The 18,042-nt window shown below is 36.4% G+C and overlaps 2 protein-coding genes across 2 annotated transcripts in view; one reads left to right on the top strand and one right to left on the bottom strand.

Annotated features, from left to right (window-relative positions):
• Positions 1 to 301: 301 nt before the first annotated feature.
• RTRAF (RNA transcription, translation and transport factor) lies at positions 302 to 15,746 on the top strand. Its single transcript, XM_023222617.1, has 8 exons — positions 302 to 552; positions 2,186 to 2,310; positions 4,437 to 4,536; positions 9,196 to 9,282; positions 10,398 to 10,486; positions 12,517 to 12,585; positions 15,253 to 15,301; positions 15,415 to 15,746. Exons 1-8 carry the CDS (start codon positions 492 to 494, stop codon positions 15,567 to 15,569), a joined length of 735 nt encoding a protein of 244 aa, XP_023078385.1. The 5' UTR covers positions 302 to 491; the 3' UTR covers positions 15,570 to 15,746.
• A 102-nt stretch (positions 15,747 to 15,848) lies between these two features.
• Positions 15,849 to 18,042, bottom strand: part of NID2 (nidogen 2) — a 64,151-nt gene continuing 61,957 nt past the window's right edge. Inside the window, exons 19-21 of the mRNA XM_023222616.2 lie at positions 17,584 to 17,707; positions 16,769 to 16,881; positions 15,849 to 16,525 (exon numbers count right to left, since the gene is read on the bottom strand). Coding sequence (XP_023078384.2) covers positions 16,515 to 16,525; positions 16,769 to 16,881; positions 17,584 to 17,707 — 248 coding nt within the window. The 3' untranslated portion in view covers positions 15,849 to 16,514. The remainder of the gene's footprint in view (positions 16,526 to 16,768; positions 16,882 to 17,583; positions 17,708 to 18,042) is intronic.

Genomic DNA, 18,042 nt, shown 5'->3' with positions numbered 1-18,042 from the left:
GTCTGAAAGCATCTTACTACAGGGACCTTGCTTTGTCGTCTTTGTATTAGAAGAGCACCTATTATGTAGGAGTAGTAATAAATGAATGAATGCACTCAAAACACTAAACAGTAATTCTGTAATCCAACGGGAGGTACAGCGAATACTAAAAGCCTACATATACTATTCTCTGCATGCTATAGCAAGAAAGAAAGGAAAGTGGCTTCCCAGTGGTTTTCTGCCTAGTGTACAACCAGGAAGCTGACAATAAAGTTTATTTGAGCGTCGACGTGCGCCGACGTGGCCCCGCCTCCCCAGTCGGAGCCTCGATTGGTGGGCATTTGCCGGCGGCCACCGCTTTTAAGCTACGATTGGCGGAGGCCGCCGTCATTTCGGTGCGTCCAAGCGTCAGCCCGCCCCCTCGCCGCGTCGCCGGTGCCTGCGCCGCCCGCTCCACCTCGCTTCTTCGCTCCCGGCCGAGGTCCGGGGGACCAGAGCGAGAAGCGGGGACCATGTTCCGACGCAAGTTGACGGCTCTCGACTACCACAACCCCGCCGGCTTCAACTGCAAAGGTGAGACGACGGCCTCGGGCCGGCCGGGTGTCCCTGACCCGGGCGGCGGTCCCAGCCTCAGTGCTCCCACCCCACCTCCCCGTCGAGACCCTCGGCGGCCTGGTTTCCGCCGCCGGCCTCCGGGCGCCTCTCCTCTGGGTCGCCACGCACTTCGGCTCTTCGCCGCCCCTTCCCGGCTTCAAAGCCCTCTCACCTACTCCTGTCTTGGCATGTTACTTTCTGCACTTGCCTAACTCCAAACACCGTGTAACTAGCTTCTCAGCACATAAAGGGAAGAGCATTCGTCTTTCTCACTCACTATTCAACTCCATGGTTCCGTGGGTAATAAGGCGATACCTTGAGCACCTGCTAATTATGGGCCAGCGCGGTGCTGGATGCTGAGGAAGGTGCTAACTTGAAGACTAGCTCACTGCCTGCCAGGAGCTAAAGGGTCAAGGGGTGCGAGGGGTGGAAGCAGTCAGAACCCACTGAGCAGTTTGAGACAGTACACAATGAAGTCAGGACCGATCACAGTGGGAGGGTAAGCGCGTGTAGTAACGGGCTAGTTGTGTTGTGTGGTCTTGCAAAAAAAGTTAATAGCAGATGAATGGGAAGGTTGAATTGTAAATACAAAGGTATTTGGGATTTTACAGCATTAGAATTTTAAAAAGTAATAACGTTGCTACTCACTGTAACAAAACTACTGCCCACCACTACTCATTTCCTTTGTATAGTTCTGGCCTGTGATAGACTGGTACGTTTGAAAGTGATCAAGTATAACTTGTGATACTCAGACCATTGTATAATTCTCAAGACCTTATAATGGAAGCTTGAATTTGACTCACAAATTGAAAATAATTTCTGAGCAGGATGTCAGTGTTCTGTTGATCTCTTGTAGAAGCATATCAAATTATAATCTGTTGTTTTTCTACTTTAACAAAGTAACGGTAAAAATAGAGCCTTGTTCTGGATTGGAATCTTTGAGTCTAAATGTTCTTTTCTGTAAAATGGGATATTACTTACCTCAAAAGAGGTATGGGGAGGATTAAACAAAACAATGTATGCATTTAATGTGCAGTTAACATTACATGACAACAGTAGTCACAGTTTTTTGTCATTTAATTTTTTACTTATTATTTTGTTATTTATTTTACTTTATTACTTTGCTATAAATTTAACCTTGCCCTCTCTCTCCTTTTCATCTGCAAAGGAACTGGAATATTAATATCTAACACTTAAATAGCAAAACTATGTGCCAGGCACTGCTTTTATCCGTATTTATTTTATTTAAGAAACTTCTTAAATAAAACAACTTCTTTTAATCTTCATGATTCTATGAGGTAAGTTCTGTTAAAACCCTCATTTTGTAGCTGAAGAATCTGAGGCACAGAAAATGTGGGTGATTATCCCAAGTTCACACAGCCAGTAAGTATCTGGACCCAGAATTTGAATTCAGGCCAGGATTTGAACAGATCATTGTTAATCTGTACTTTCAACTCCAGAATCTGTACTTTCAATTCCCTCTTTTGGTTCAATTAATTTAGTATTTTGAGGTTAAGAAAATTCCACAAGAACATGTATCTGAACATATACCTGAGAAGGAGGTATTTTATATAGTGCTTCTAGTTATTTATGTGATTTTTTTTTATTGCAGATGAAACAGAATTTAGAAACTTCATTGTTTGGCTTGAAGACCAGAAAATCAGACACTACAAGATTGAAGACAGAGGTAATTTAAGAAACATCCACAGCAGTGACTGGCCCAAGTTCTTTGAAAAGGTAATGAATTAGGAAGTAAAGTAAAAGTACAGAGACCTTGTTTGAAAATCATATGAAGATGAGTGTAAAATTACTTTCTTCTTTTAAGATAAAAGTGATAATGATCAGTATTAGGAAAGCTGGATTTCAGGGATTTCGCTCTTTTGTTAGATGCATCTTTTGCTTTTAGAGCAAATCATTTTATGTCTTCCTGCCAGGCTTTCAGTATTAGATAGAAATAGTTTTCTCTAGAACCATGAAGTTTCTTAAATAAATAATGATGTAAACATTTCACTTTCTCTTTATGGCCCAAATCAGAATTTTTGTCAAACTGAAAACGTAGCAATAATACAGTGCTATTTCTTATATTAAAAGAAGACATTGGCCAGGTGTGGTGGCTAATACCTATAATTCCAGCACTTTGGGAGGCTGAGATGGCAGATCATTGGAGCCCAGGAGTTCTGACACCAGCATGGGCAAGCTGACGAAACCCTGTCTCTACAGGAAAATAGAAAGTTAACTGGGTGTGCTGGCACACACTTGTAGTGTTAGCTAATTGGGAGGCTGAGGCGCTCCACCACTGTGCTCCAGCCTGGGTGACAGAGTGACACCTTGTCTCAAAAAAAGATATTATTGATATGCTTGAAAACTAAGACTGTCACGTTTATGCTTATATTTAATGTAAACAGATATCCCTTGTTGTATACTAGAGAAATAGTCCTTAAAAGATCTCTGGTATATCATATTTTTGTTCCTCAAATCATTTTCCCATTGATTTCGTTTTAGTAACACTTTTGATGAAAAAGAATTCTCAGAATAAAAATCCGTTTACAGTGTCATTACTTACATTAAACATTTTTATCAGTGATATTTGATGAGTGAGATATTTTTCTTGAAAAAGGCTGTTTTTCATTTGCTAGAGCAGTGTGATTAGGTACTTTCTCCGTGGAATCAGTGATTTTATAAATTAGGGATTGTATAAATTACATCAGTGTTGTTAACCTTTCTGTGTCTCAATTTTCTCACCAATAAGTGAGGGTAACAATGGTACCTATTTCACAAGTGTGGCTTTGTTTTTAATGAGTAACTGTTCACAGAAGTCCCTGGCACATAGCAAGTGTCATAAGCTTATTACTACCAAGCCTCTATACTGCTACTATTAATACTACTGTATTCCTTTGCTCTTAGGAAATATGTTTAAAATTTTCAGTGGCGTTCTTAAAACTTTGAAATATATTTTTAGGATTTTATGTTTGTTTATATTACATTTTATGCTCTATTCGTGTGTACAAGACAATACAGAATTCTACATGTAGAAAGGTATTTAGAGAATATAAAAAATTTTCTAGGCTGGGCATGGTGGCTCATGCCTATAATCCCAGCAGTTTGGGAAGCCAAGATAGGTGGATCACCTGAGGTCAGAAGTTCAAGACCAGCCTGGCCAACATGGCGAAACCTCGTCTCTACTAAAAACACAAAATTACCCAGGCATGGTAGTGCATGTGTGTAATCCCAGCTGCTCAGGAGGCTGAGCCAGGAGAATCATTTGAACCCAGGAGGCAGAGGTTGCAGTGAGCCAAGATTGTGCCATTGCAGTGTTATATTACATATAATTAATGTTGCATATAATACTATTATATGCAACATTTATTTGAATATACAGCTTCTGACATTTATTTAAATTACTTGGTTACACCCTACATGTATGTTACATGGCTACTCTTTTCAGTGGCATTTCCATAATATGAAAGTTGAGATTTAGATAATGATTTATTGCATATCCTTTTTAAAGTTATCCTTTTTAGTTAATTGCTGTATGTATATTGAGACTAGGAATCAGAAAGCTTTGATTCTAGTCCCGGGTGTAACTTCTGTAACCTTTGGCAAGTGTCAATCTCTAGGCCTCAGCTTTCTCATCTATAAAATGAGGAAGTTCTTGTATTCTATTTTTTTTCTTTTTAAGATGGTACACTTAAATGTTCCCTTCTGTTGGGTTATATAATTGCATCAAAAGTGTAGTAATATAAATGTTATTTAAAAATTGTTAGGGATCCAAACTAAAGGTCTCTTTCAACTCTCCTATTCTTTTTTCTATGACTTTATGGTAATAATGAAACTGGTGATTTTTTTTTTCTTCTCCCTCACAGTATCTCAGAGATGTTAACTGTCCTTTCAAGATTCAAGATCGACAAGAAGCTATTGACTGGCTTCTTGGTTTAGCTGTTAGACTTGAATATGGAGATAATGGTACGTTTTGTGGGGAATGTGCCTTTTAAAAAGAGAGAAAAGATGGGAAAGGGAGTGTGAAAATGTAGGGAACTTAGCAGTTTGTTTTGTCTAATACTATTTTACCTTTGGTTCATTCTTGTCATAAGTTAAAAGCACTTTTATTGTCTTTTATTGTTTATATATTTCTTTTAGAATCTGGAAATGGTGCCCTCTGGAGAAGGCTAATTGTCTTCTCACAGAGTAACACACTTTGATAATATGGTCTGCACCTTAGCCTTTCAAATTAAATTGTTGTTAGTGTCCCAGAATTGATGGGACTTTGAAGCGTTGTTGCAGCAGGTAATTTCTCAAAAGACTGAAACATGTCTAATGCCAATATACATTAATACTCTATAGGCCAGAATATGTTACTTATGTTTACTGTATTATCATAGATACTTCTATGTTTGGAAGCTTCTGAATATTAGTACCTGTAGTAAAAACAATTTTTCTTTACACTTATCTTTTCTCTTATTAGACCATTTCATTTTGAAAGGCCTGCCAGCATCTGAATGCAAGATTTGATTATCTTATCTGCATCCTCTGCATTTTGTGTTTTTCAGTTAGTTACAGTCCTCTTAATTATTTACTTTGGAAGCCTTTTTATATCTTGGCTTATCCCTTTCCCCTCATCCCGCCTACACTGACCTTTTCTTATGTTTGTTGTATCTTCATTTCCATTGGCGTAATCCTAATTCTGGCTCTTGTCACTTTCTGCCAGGAGTATTGTAATATTTCCCATTAGTGTCACCTTCTGTTCTTAACTGCTTGGCCAACCAAGCTAACTTTCTGAAACATAAATCTATTTTAGGATGCCACTTGCTCCTTGTTTCCAAAGAACAGTTCTAGTTACTTATTCATATTAATAAACATCATACATATTCATAAACACTAATTTCCCATTTTCTATAAAAAGAATTTTAAGCTCCTTAGCCTGGTAGTTATTGATGACTGATATCCAGCCAGTATTCACATCTTGATATCGCAGCTAAATTAGAATAGTGTTTCCTGTTTATATCCCTTTTCCCCTTCCATTTCTTTGTTCAAACTTATCAGTTGGCTAATATACCATTTCATTCTATCTCTACACATCTAAATCCTACCCATCTTTTTAAGATCCGTCTCATATGCTGTCATATGTCTTAGCAGCAGTATAATTTCCCACTGAACTTCCATAGCTTTTAACTCTATACCTTTTAAGTCATTAACCACTCTCCATTTTGCTTCTATGTCTTATTTGTCCCAGTAATTTGTAAGCTGATATTCAGCTTTGATTCCTACATGGTACCTCTGTTAGCTTCCAATTGATGCTGTAACAAATTACTACAAATTCAGTGACTGAAAACACAATTTATTATTTTAGAGTGAGAAGGCTAACATTAGTCCCACTTGGTTCATGTCAAGTTGTCAGCAAGGTGCGTTCCCTGGAGGCTCTTGGGGGAATCTGTTTCTTTGCTTTTTTACCTTCTAGAGGCTGCCTGAATTCCTTGACTCTGACCTCTTCTTCCATCTTCAAGTCTAGCAGCATAGCATTTTCCAGTCTCTATTTGACTCTGCTTCCATTTTCATAACTTTGTCTCTGACTCTGATCCTCCTGAGCCTACCTGGATAATCCAGGATAATCCCCCATCTCAAGATTCTTAATTTTATCATATTTGAAAATCTTGCCATGTAAGGTAACACATAACACAGGTTCCGGATAGGGACATGGACATCTTGGGGGGTACAGGTCAATATTGTGTCTGTCACAGTACCTGACATAGTTTCTTGCACACAACAAGTGCTTACCAATTTCAGTAACTGTGTGGCAGATATATGTAATATATGTGAGTGTTTACATACACTGATTGGGAGCGTCAGCCAGTTTTTTGCTGGTGCTTCATACTTAAATTTCAGAAGCCTTATGGCAAAAATCTTAAGGAAAGCTCAGTTTGAGACTTCATTTACTTTTCCATTTAGTTAAAAAAAAAAATTGTTTTTCTTATTTTGGAAAGTACATGTATTCATAAGCCTTGTGGCTTTAGTGTAGTATATATTTTAGGGCCTTTAACAAGGTCTTTTTATCTACCCTGCTCTGGATTGGTAGGAACTGTATATGAGCCAATTTGTAGCTTATCAAAAGTGTTTTTCAGGTATTCCCAAATTCTTACATCTCAGATTATGTTTTGTTCTATTTGTTCCATTTTTATAACCTGTTAACCTTCAATGGTAGATGCATATGGTCATATATACCTACAGTTGACTTAAGTACATGTATTTCTCAGTAATAGCATGTTCTTTTAGTGAATAAAAGAAGCTTGTGTGTGAAATGTAAATTTTTCAATATTGAAAAAGGAAGTCAATATATAGTTGAAGGTGAATGGTATCAAAAGTGTATTAAAAGTCTAAGCTAGAAAACAAGTTTCATTTATTAAAATTCAGAATTACAAAAGTAGACTTGAAAATTGGTCAGATAATACTGTCTCCAATCAGTAGGAGGCGCTGATGTTCTTTTGTGGTTTAACATTGATATGCTGCGTCCTTGACTTTCAAGTTACTTATTTTAAAATTTGCTGAAACCATTGTAAGTTTTTATTGTTTGTGCTCTACTACTTTTTGAAGCCTTCTGGTAGCTTGTCAACATGATTAATAACTGAAATTTTTTAAATATATAATTTCAGATGTATAGAAAAATTACAAAATAGTACAAAGATTTTCATATACCTCAAGTCTACAAATGTAACATTTTACCTCATTTGCTTCATCCTTCCGTCTACATAGAGAGACACACATCATTTTTTTCTAAACCATTTGATAGTAAGTTGTAGATGATTCCTTTTTACTCTTAAACACTTTAAAACACATTTCCTAAAAACAACTTTGTCTTATATAACCACAGTACAGTGATCAAAATCAGGAAGCTATCTTTGATATACTACTATTATTTATTCACGTTTTAGCAAACCCCCATTTCTCTCAACAGAAAAAAACAACCCAGAACAATCCTGGATTATGCACTGCATTTAGTTTTTACATCTCTCTTAGTATATTAAAATCTGGAACAGTTCCTGTCTTTATTTGTGCTTCATGACCCTAACATTTATTTTGTAGAGTGTCCCTCAGTTTGGATTTATATAATGTTTCCTCATTAGATCTGGGGTTTATACTTTTGTTAGGAATAATACAGAAGTGATGTGTTCTTTTTAGTACATCATATTAGGAGATACGTGGTAGTGATACGTGCCTTTACTAGTTATGTTACTTTGATCACTGGGTTACGGTTTCTCCAGTGTAAAGTTACTGTTTTCCTCTTTGTAATAAATGTATCTTGTGGGGAGGTACTTTGAGACTATATCAATTATGTTTTTGCTCCTCAAATTTCCTCCACTAGTTTTAGCAACCATATGATGATTCTTGCCTGCATCATTTATTATGTTGATCATCGACAAAGAGGTGTTTTTCTAATTTCATCATTTTTTCTACATTTATTTGTTGGCTTTCTCCTGTAAGTTTTCCCATCTCTAATTTACTTGTTTGTTTAAATCAGTGTAGATACATAGATTCTTATTTTACTCAATGGATTATAATCCTTTCTGTCATCATGTACTTTGCTGTTTATACTGTTCCAGATTTGGCCAGTGGAAAGCCTTTTTAACTCTCACTTAAATTTTATGCTTTTATTTTTTCCTCATTTCATTAACAGATCACATAAGCACTCTATGGCCTAAGATGCCATTTTGAACATTAAGTTTAGTGAATTATTAATAAGTGTTATTTTTGAATTCCTTTTAAGTATTTTTCAAATGAAAATAATAAAATCTACCTTTGGAATTCTGAATATCAGGTTTCCATGAAATAAGTTGGAGGTTTGTATATGATGGTGTATTTGATGTATTTGTTTTTGGAAAGCAAGGTTTTTGGATTTTATACACAGCATTCAAAAGAAGATGGGGGGAAGCGTACTTTTTAATCAGTTTGTATTTAATCTTACATAACCTATACTTAACCCTTCTCCCATTCTTCTACCCCAGATTTCAGAGGAAGCTGTAAAAGCAGATTTTTACCTTCCTAAAATTTACATGTTTGAAATGATTGCCTTTAGGAATGTTAATGAAAAGATATTTGTGTCACAGAGTCCAGTAATTGCTTTAGCTTAATCACAAAGATAGTTACATTGTCTTTTTACATTTTCTGTAGCAAAAATTAAGTTTGATTGAATGAGTTGTTTTATACTTATACAAGTTAAGCATCCCTAATCTGAAAATCTGAAATCCTAAATGCTCCAAAATCCAAAACTTTTTGAGCACGGACATGAGGACACAAGTGGAAAGTTCCACACAGCACTTAACACAAATTTTGTTTCACGCACAAAATTATTAAAAATATTGTATGAAATTACCTTCAGGCTATGTGTATAGGTTGCACATTGAACATAAAAATGAATTTTGTGTTTAGACTTCGGTCCTATCCCCAAGATAACCCATTTTATGTATGCAGATAATCCAAAGTCTGAAAAAATTAAAAATTGGAAATTATTGGCATTTCCAATAAGGGATACTCAACCTGTAATCAGTTTGGCTCAGTTAAATTTGGTAAATAGCAGTAGTCATTTTACCTTAAGTTGCAGTCTACAAGTTATATTTTTGCCTATTTTTATAGCTGAAAAATACAAGGATTTAGTACCTGATAATTCAAAAACTGCTGACAATGCAACCAAAAATGCAGAACCATTGATCAATTTGGATGGTGAGTATATAAATGCACAACATTGAACGTCAACATTTTTGGTTTCTTAAATGTTTTTTACTTTGAAGAATGAAGTCCAGGTTTACCTGGGTTTAGTAAATTAAGAAGGATCCATGCAGACAGCATTTATGTTGACATTTTATTCTCTATAATGTTTTTATAATGTGCTTTCTCCTTCCCCTTGAATTTGAATATCTGAATGTTAATTTGATTTGCTTCTAGTAATTTGGAGTTTTGATTTGTATAATCATGGGGGTCATTGTTTGCCTTTTTGAATGTATAAATTTCTTTTAATCCAATGACTATGAGACAAGTGGCAAAATTTTCCATTGTTTTAAGTCCCGAATGTCTTTTAGTAATTTCCCTTTTTAAAAGTATGAAGAATCTAATTACCTAAATTATGATATGTAAAATATTCGTTCACTGCCTTATTCATTGTGACCTATAATTTAAGAGTTAACCCTTTCGAATGAGTGAGCCTCTTGGACACTCCAGAGCCGCTGCTTAGAGAGAAGGTTTTGGGAAAACTATCCATTGAGGGGATCTGTGTACTAAAATTAATGGCCTTGGGAAGAAATGTTAATTAAAAGTGCTGCATAATTTAGCCTTGTAGAAAAAGTTACAGGACAAATACAATGTGAGTTAAATTAGTTATTTATTGGATTATTCAGTTTGGCTGATGAAATACAGATACTCCTTGACTTAGGATAAGATCATGTCCCAAAGTCGAAAATACCGTAAGTCAAAAATGCATTTAATACCCCAAAAGACCCATTGTAAAGTTGAAAAATTGTAGCTGGAACCACTGTAAGTTCAGATTTTCCTTATCTTGCACTAGGGTTACATCCCACTGAACTTGTTGTAAGATCAAAAAATTACAAGTCTAACCATCCTCAGTTGGGGACCGTCTCATACAGTAATAGGAAAACCATTTTATCCTACCAATTTAATTGTTGATAGTCTACAGGGCTTTGTTTTTTTCTCTTGTGAGTAGCAGTTTTAAAAACTAAGAGATTTGTTGTTACCAAAAAGTTAAAACTGTTTTTGTATGTTTACAAATATGTCTTACATGTTTGCAGAGTTGTAAGTTTTTGTTTGTTTTTAATCTTTTATAGTAAATAATCCTGATTTTAAGGCTGGTGTCATGGCTTTGGCTAACCTGCTTCAGATTCAGCGTCATGATGATTACCTGGTGATGCTTAAGGTCAGCTTCATGTTCTTGATTCTTGACAGAAACTGTGCACATAGAAAAATGTATTTTCTAAATATTAACTGTTGATGTTAAAATTATGGTTGAATGACTAAAATACACAGAAGAATATGAGACATAAAGCAGATTTCATGGTTTTATCTGATTTGGCTTGTCTGTTTTCTGCCTGCACTATGCTAAATCCTTTGCAAAGATGTTCTCATTCGACCCTGCCAACAATCCTAGAGACAGCTGCTAATATCTTTTTAAAAATGTATGTCGTATGAAGAAACTGAGACTCAATGAGGATAATGTCTAAGATGACACAAAAAATGACAGAGCCAGGATTTTAAGCACTGTAACCCTGTGGTCCATTGTTTTTCCCACATTATCCTACTTCTGTTTAGTTAGTCTTTTTAATGATTCATGGTCAGCATTTGTTAAGATGATAGAAAATGCCAAATGAGTAATGGTGAATTTGGTCGAAAATACATAACCCCAAAATCTCTTTGAGAAATGAATCTTTCTGTCCCCAGTGCTAGATAGGCCACTCAGTTCATAACTATACTTCAGCGATCCCAGTAATCTGAAAGAGGTCTCTTGTTTCTGAGAGAAATATAAACTTCAAAAGATTTATTCCTAGTAATCGTGAAAGTACAGTGGTGTGGATCAGGGGAATGGTACTTAAGATACCAGACTTGGAAATTATTTTAGAAATTATTACTGATTTTACAAGAGATTAAAAGCTTTTAACTAGACCTTGTGCAAGTAAACTACTTTGTGATAAGTTGAATAATTACATTTCACTCTACCCAAGAGATTAAGCCATAACTTACCATGCTTTTTAGATTTTTATGTATTAAATGTCAGTTTTAACAAGACTATTGTATTCGTAAGTTATTAAAATTTTCTATACTGAATCTGAATGTTAACTTGGATTTTCTCAATCCAGATTGCATGTCAAAAGACAAAAATGTTTTTAGTGAAATTTAGCTATTTCAAAGGCTTGTTCTTTATTCTGACAATTATGTAAATTACCTTGGAACTGTTCTATAGTGATCATGTCAGTTTTAATCATAAAGTGAGAAGAGAGTCAGACAATGCATAGCTTAGTTGGAGTGCTTTTGTTAGACTTCAAAACCCAAGGGGATAAAGTATAAATCAACTACAATAAATTGCTATAAAATTCTAGTCCTAGCTGCACATTTGTCCCTTTTGAGTTATTTTAAGAGGCACTGAAACAGTAATAGAATATGGAAAACATCTTAGTACGTTTGCCAAGTACAAGAATCAGTATATTAACTGGCCCCAGACTATTTAATAACGTCTGCAATCACTGTTAAACATTGTTTGAATTCTCTTTTTCAAAGATAACATTTGGTTTTTTATTTAAAAATTATAGTTTAAGTTTTCACACTTATTTTTGAGTTGTAATTGTCATCTCCCTAATTAAAATTCCATTTTTTTAAAATTTGATTTTTAAGTGTGTATGGATGCTTGCATGCATGCCTACCATAATGAAGTGCCTTGGTGATGAAAACCACCAATGGTGTCCTTTGAAAGGTATGAAAATATTTTACTAGAGTGAAGTGATAAAAGCAAAGTGTAAGACAGTATGTATGATTTGCTACCCTTCGTGCCAAAAATGTGTATTCGTGCTAAGCATGCTTGTCATTTCACACTTTTAGCGAGGGTAAGGAATCTGTAGGGGATCGCAAGGCTCAGGGGTAGGAAGGAGACCTACTTTTTACCATGTATCTTGCTGTATTTAAAGTTGTTTTTTACTGGGCACATGAATTACCTATTCCAAAAATGGTTTTAATTGTTGCAGGCACCACTCAACATTATTAAAATACTAGAAGTGTCAAAGGTTACATTATATTAGTGGTTGATTTTTTTAATTTTTAATTTATTAGAGAGTTTATTAATGAACTTAGGTAATTCTAACTTCATCAAACTTAGCATACTTATTCTCTGGGCTCATGGAAGTAAAGGATGACAGGCATACAGCCTATAAAAAGTAAAAATATTTTTGGGTTTCTTAGGCAATTCGAATTTTGGTTCAGGAGCGCCTGACACAGGATGCAGTTGCTAAGGCAAATCAAACAAAAGAGGTATGTTTCTATAAATCCTAAATAAGTTGTTAATGAATATTTCTTCTGATACTGCCATGATTTAAACTTTGCATGTATCTGTTTAAGATATCCATTCTACATTGGAACAACTTAAAGGATAGCTTACTTCAGTGCTTCCTAAAGCAAATGAATGTATTCAGTGGCTAGGGGGTCATTTCTGAGTGAAAAATCAAACTTCATGTTCCTCTCACTTTGTACCTTAAAAAAGCTACAAGTAGCTCATTCACAGTCCACAAATTATGTCTGTAGCCTGTTGAAGTTTAATTAAAAGGATTTACCTTTATGAAACTTACTGGATTATTTTGACTCATGCTGGAGAAGAAGGAACACACCTCACTACAAATTACTTTTTCCATCTAAATTCTATCCTTGCTTTTATTTCTTCAGAGTAAATTCTTTTTTTTTTTTTTTTCTTTTTTTCTTTTTTTGAGACGGAGTCTCGCTCTGTCGCCCAGGCTGGAGTGCAGTGGCCGGATCTCAGCTCACTGCAAGCTCCGCCTCCCAGGTTTACGCCATTCTCCTGCCTCGGCCTCCCGAGTAGCTGGGACTACAGGCGCCCGCCACCTCGCCTGGCTAGTTTTTGTGTATTTTTTAGTGGAGACGGGGTTTCACCGGGTTAGCCAGGGTGGTCTCGATCTCCTGACCTCGTGATCCGCCCATCTCGGCCTCCCAAAGTGCTGGGATTACAGGTTTGAGCCACCGTGCCCGGGCCCAGAGTAAATTCTTGTTTTATTCAATTCCCTGGCATAAAACATGAGAAAGTAATTTGGCTAAGGTCACCTAGTTGGTAAGTGATTGAGCTCAGGCAGTCTGATTTGAGAGCCTGTGCTCTTATGGTAGGTGGGGAGAAGGGTCCATGTGTGGATGTCTGCATGAGCTCGTCAATCTGCCCAAGTGAAGGGACGGGGGTTCTGTTGGAGTGTAAGGTTCAAGGTACAGGAGACTGAAATGGTATCTTTCAGTCCTACCTTGTAGGCTGAGAAAGCTGTATCCCATGACTACCTTCCCGTTCAGGAGAAAATATGGAATATTTTTATATTATATCAGAAATCCATATATGCCTAAAGTTTCATTGGCTGTGCAGCGGTAGAGACTGTCCTCAGGTCAGCAGCAGCGTCTGATAACACCTCCCTCCTGCAGCAGTGATTGTAGTTGTAGTGAATGCCTTGGGCACAACTATGTTGTTTGTCCTCCCTGCACCCCTCCATCTCCCAATGTCTTTTGTCCTCCAGCCCCTTTAGGCAGACCCAGCAGTGTTATAAAGGTTACTAATGCCAGGGCAGCATCTCTGAAAGACACAGTTTTCTTTTAAAAGTTCTTATTAGCTCGTTATATATGAATCGGGCCACTGGAAGTTGGATTAAAGATCAGCTTATTTCACCACATTATAGAACAGACAGTAAATTGTTCTGGCGTAACAGTCATTCATTCAACAAAACTCTGTCTGCTTTGGAAGGCAGCGTAAGTAAAGGCTTAGCCAAATCTCTTTGCTCGTTTGTAAAGTAAAATTTAGTTTTATTTTCAATGCTCCACATTTTAATTTTGGTGTCATCTCAAAAGATACCAACCTATAACAATTTAGTGGAGTTCTTATAGTTGAGTGTACTTGTAACCATTTATAACTAGTATTTGAGGCATCTCGTAGTTTTCGGGGGTAGCTTGGTGGCCTGTTGGCAGACAAAGGAAAAAAAATGGAGCCTCTGGTACTAGATGAACATATAAAGCCACTCAGTACAATTCTGCTTTTTAATTTTGCTCACTTGTGCTTTCATACCCATTGGTTTCTTCACACTTAGCTGTTTTAAAGCAGATAGAGCCATTACTAGATAAGGCAAGAACTGAGCAGCCACTAAAGCATTTGAATAGTAACAGGTTGTAACATTGAAAGTATGGGTAGTGTGTGTTTTTCTTGGCAATGATTTTATATAATCAGCAGGAAGTACAGACTGCCTGTCCTCATTTTAGAGATTTGTTTCTGTGAAGTTTGGCACCACAGAATGGCATCATCATAGTCACCATCTTTAGTATGTCCATAGGTGCTGAGTGGTTTAGTTTTTCATTTTCCTAGACTGTTTCAAAGTAACTTTCAAGTCAACTCTTGAAAGTTAAATTATACCTAAATCTTGGTAAACACCATGCTGGCTGAAAAAATATATATTTTAGATAGGTTTGTACAATTTGTAAAGACAAATTTAAAAATATATATTTTAGATAGGTTTGTACAATTTGTAAAGACAAATTAATGTGCTCAGAAATGGAATATAAGGTACTATTTTTGCCCTTTATACTGTTGCTTATGCTTACCAAAATAAGACAGTAACAGCCCCGCTCAACTCGCCTTCCACAGCAGTAATGACAAGGCACTGCTGCAATAAGGATATGTTGTTTTGTATGCCTGGTCTAAAGGATTGGATGAGCTATAGCGCTTCCTGGTACATTTAAAGCTAACTTTTATCCCCTAACCGGTTGAAATAGGGAAAACTCACTAATCACAAGGCAGATATAAGCAAAATTCTTAGTTCCCTTACCCATGCAGCTAAAAGAGTTAAGACACCAGAATAGCTAGGTGGTTTTCAGTTTCAGATGAGAAACGGATGCTGTTCTTAACCATAAATACTTTTTGTCTTTTTTTTTTTTTTTTAAAAGGGCTTGCCTGTTGCTTTAGACAAACATATTCTTGGTTTTGACACAGGAGGTAAGTGATTTTAAATTCAAACTATATTTTAGAGACTGAATACTTGGGGGGAAGTAAATGGCCTTAAATACAAAAATTATGTATTGAAGCAGTGTTCTTTTCTCATAAAACAGATGCAGTTCTTAATGAAGCTGCTCAAATTCTGCGATTGCTGCACATAGAAGAGCTCAGAGAGCTACAGACAAAAATCAATGAAGCCATAGTAGCTGTTCAGGCAATTATTGCTGATCCAAAGACAGACCACAGACTGGGAAAAGTTGGAAGATGAACACTTTAGGACTTCAGCTTCTCACCTACTTGGTACAATTGGGAACCATACACTTCCGGCATGTTTGGAAATCAAAATGTCACATTCTCGGGGGAGGAAGCCCAGAAAATTGGGTATGTTCTAGAGATTTACCACCATTGCTTTTTTCTTTAATAAAGTTTAGGAAAGTAGAATTTTTATTATGTACTGTATGTTTGCATAAATCACCTTTCTCCTTTGTGGTTAAGGGCATATATGCCAACTCCCAACTTTGTCTTAGAGACAATATAGGTCCTTAAGTCATAGGAAAACTTAAAACACTTTATTGGAGTAATCTAGAAAATTTTAAAACTGTTACATCTTTGGTATTTATAAATGTGATACTTTCTGTGGGTACTTCTATAGAGGCACTACAGGATCAGAAAATGCAAACTGAATCATTTTAGCACCTTTTGATATAAATAGAAATGCATTGATGCAGAGGTAAAATATTTTAGAACTTTCGTTGGGAAACTATAAATAATTGGTCCTTTCCCATCAGTTCTGCATTGGCTTCTCCAACTGTCAAGGTTTAGGATTGTATTTTTATACTGATCACATGTGCTTTTAATTTGTTGGCCAGAAGGAATCCATAGCAAAAATCACATTTAGAGTCTTAAACTCTTAGTTGAATGAATTTGACCTTTTAAATATTAAATGTTTACAAGAAGTTGCTTTAAAGCAACAGTTAAAATTCTATTACCTTTTTAAACTTGCAATAACAACCTTCATTTTTAAAAATACAGTAGTAAAGATTGAGGTATCAACTTTTCACAAAAGTCTTTTTGCACTAAATAATGTTCATCTTGTATGTTCAGGAACATCTAATGGCCAATTCCTTCTTTACTTTCTTTGCCTTTGCAGTCACTGTTCTTTAGGGTCCAGGTTCTGATTGTAAACTCCAAGTCTTCCTTTACATTACTGTATTTACTTTCTTCCTGTGAGAGAAGAGTGGGGGTGGGAGACGGTGGTGGGTGAGTATATTGTAGCCAAGTTGTAACAGCAAGTCTTTGCATTTTGTGTATAAACTAGGTAGATTTAAGGTAGTAAAGACTGGCCCTCAGGGCAGGAAGAAGGCAATGGTGGCAGTGTCACAGGCAGCAGGGGTAATCAGATACCATATATATCCCCCTTCTCTACCCTGCTAATTTAAAGGAGCATCCTAAAGCATATATTTTTACCTGTTGGGCAGTAGGGGTAGACTGCAGTTATCCCGTAGAGGTGAGATCGTTGTTCTGGGAGATACTCATCAGTAAACTGGCCACTATGTTTATTTACTGATACAACACCATCCCTGGTAACAGAAAGGAAGAGTGAATTCAGGGAGAGTCATTTACTAGATTAAGAAGTTAGCTACAAAAAAGTGAGTTGCAATAGAGGATAATTTCTGGCAGCCTTCTCTGTCCGAGGGCTGATGCTAAAGCCACACTGAAGTTTGAGGGACCATTGCTCTAAATCCGTTGCTCATCTCTAGCTGCATGTTAGAATCACATGATGAGCTATCAAATCAGATTTGTAGGGCATGGGGTAAAGGGCCTAGACTTTAATGTTCCACAGTTCCTCATTCGAGAGCTAGTCTAAATAGTATTTTTCGCTCTCTCAGACAGTATGTCCACAGTGTCAGTCAGAAACCAACTTAAGCCCCATATTCAATATAGTTCATGGTATCAAGGGTAGTCTTACTCTCTAAAGAACATATTTAGATTTATATGCTTCCTTTTGAGATAGTTAATTATCAAATAGCTTTGCTACTTTTTAAGCTATATGTGATCAATACCATTTAATTTCTGGGTGAAGTAAAAGGATGATTTCAAAAACATGAAAGGATGAAAAGAAACATCCTTGAAGGATCTTATCTGCCAATGAGGAGGTGACAAAACAAAAGCCTCAGAGGTCTTAAATGAGTAAAGTCACGTACTGACTTTTCGTAAAACAAGTGGCGTGTCCTCTGGAACAGTTGGCCTTTTCAGGCTTGTCCAGAATGTGTGGGGCTCACCTCCTCCAGTCTGTGTGGTAGAAGTGATCTGCATAGCTTACGATGCTGAAGGGGTACTTGAGGTTGTTGTGAATGACATGCCGTCCAGTTCCATCAGGTAGTGTGCACTCCAGTTTTTTGGTTCCTTTTAAAACAAAGGGGGAAAATGAGGGCCTTTTACACCACGGAGTAATAAGTTGCTTTGCCAAAAATGAGTGACAGATTCCTTCTCCAAGAAAACAATGGAAGAACGGGGAAATAATCTATGACTGCAATGGAAGTAAAATATCTTAACAACTGTATTACCTGTCCTATTACTCGTCTCCAGTTGGTTGGATAGCATTCCAGTTTTTAGTAGAGATTCAAACTTTCAATCCTTTTTTGAAAGACAGGATTGCATTTACATTTACTGAAATCTGGTAAGTTTCTACCTAAGTAGGGCATTAGACGTAATTATTTTTATAATTTGTGTGATTTCAA

This window comes from Piliocolobus tephrosceles, chromosome 6 (genome assembly GCF_002776525.5).
Source record: "Piliocolobus tephrosceles isolate RC106 chromosome 6, ASM277652v3, whole genome shotgun sequence".
Taxonomy (NCBI): domain Eukaryota; kingdom Metazoa; phylum Chordata; class Mammalia; order Primates; family Cercopithecidae; genus Piliocolobus; species Piliocolobus tephrosceles.
The sequence above is the reverse complement of the archived record's forward strand: the minus strand, read 5'-3'. Positions and strand labels throughout refer to the sequence as shown.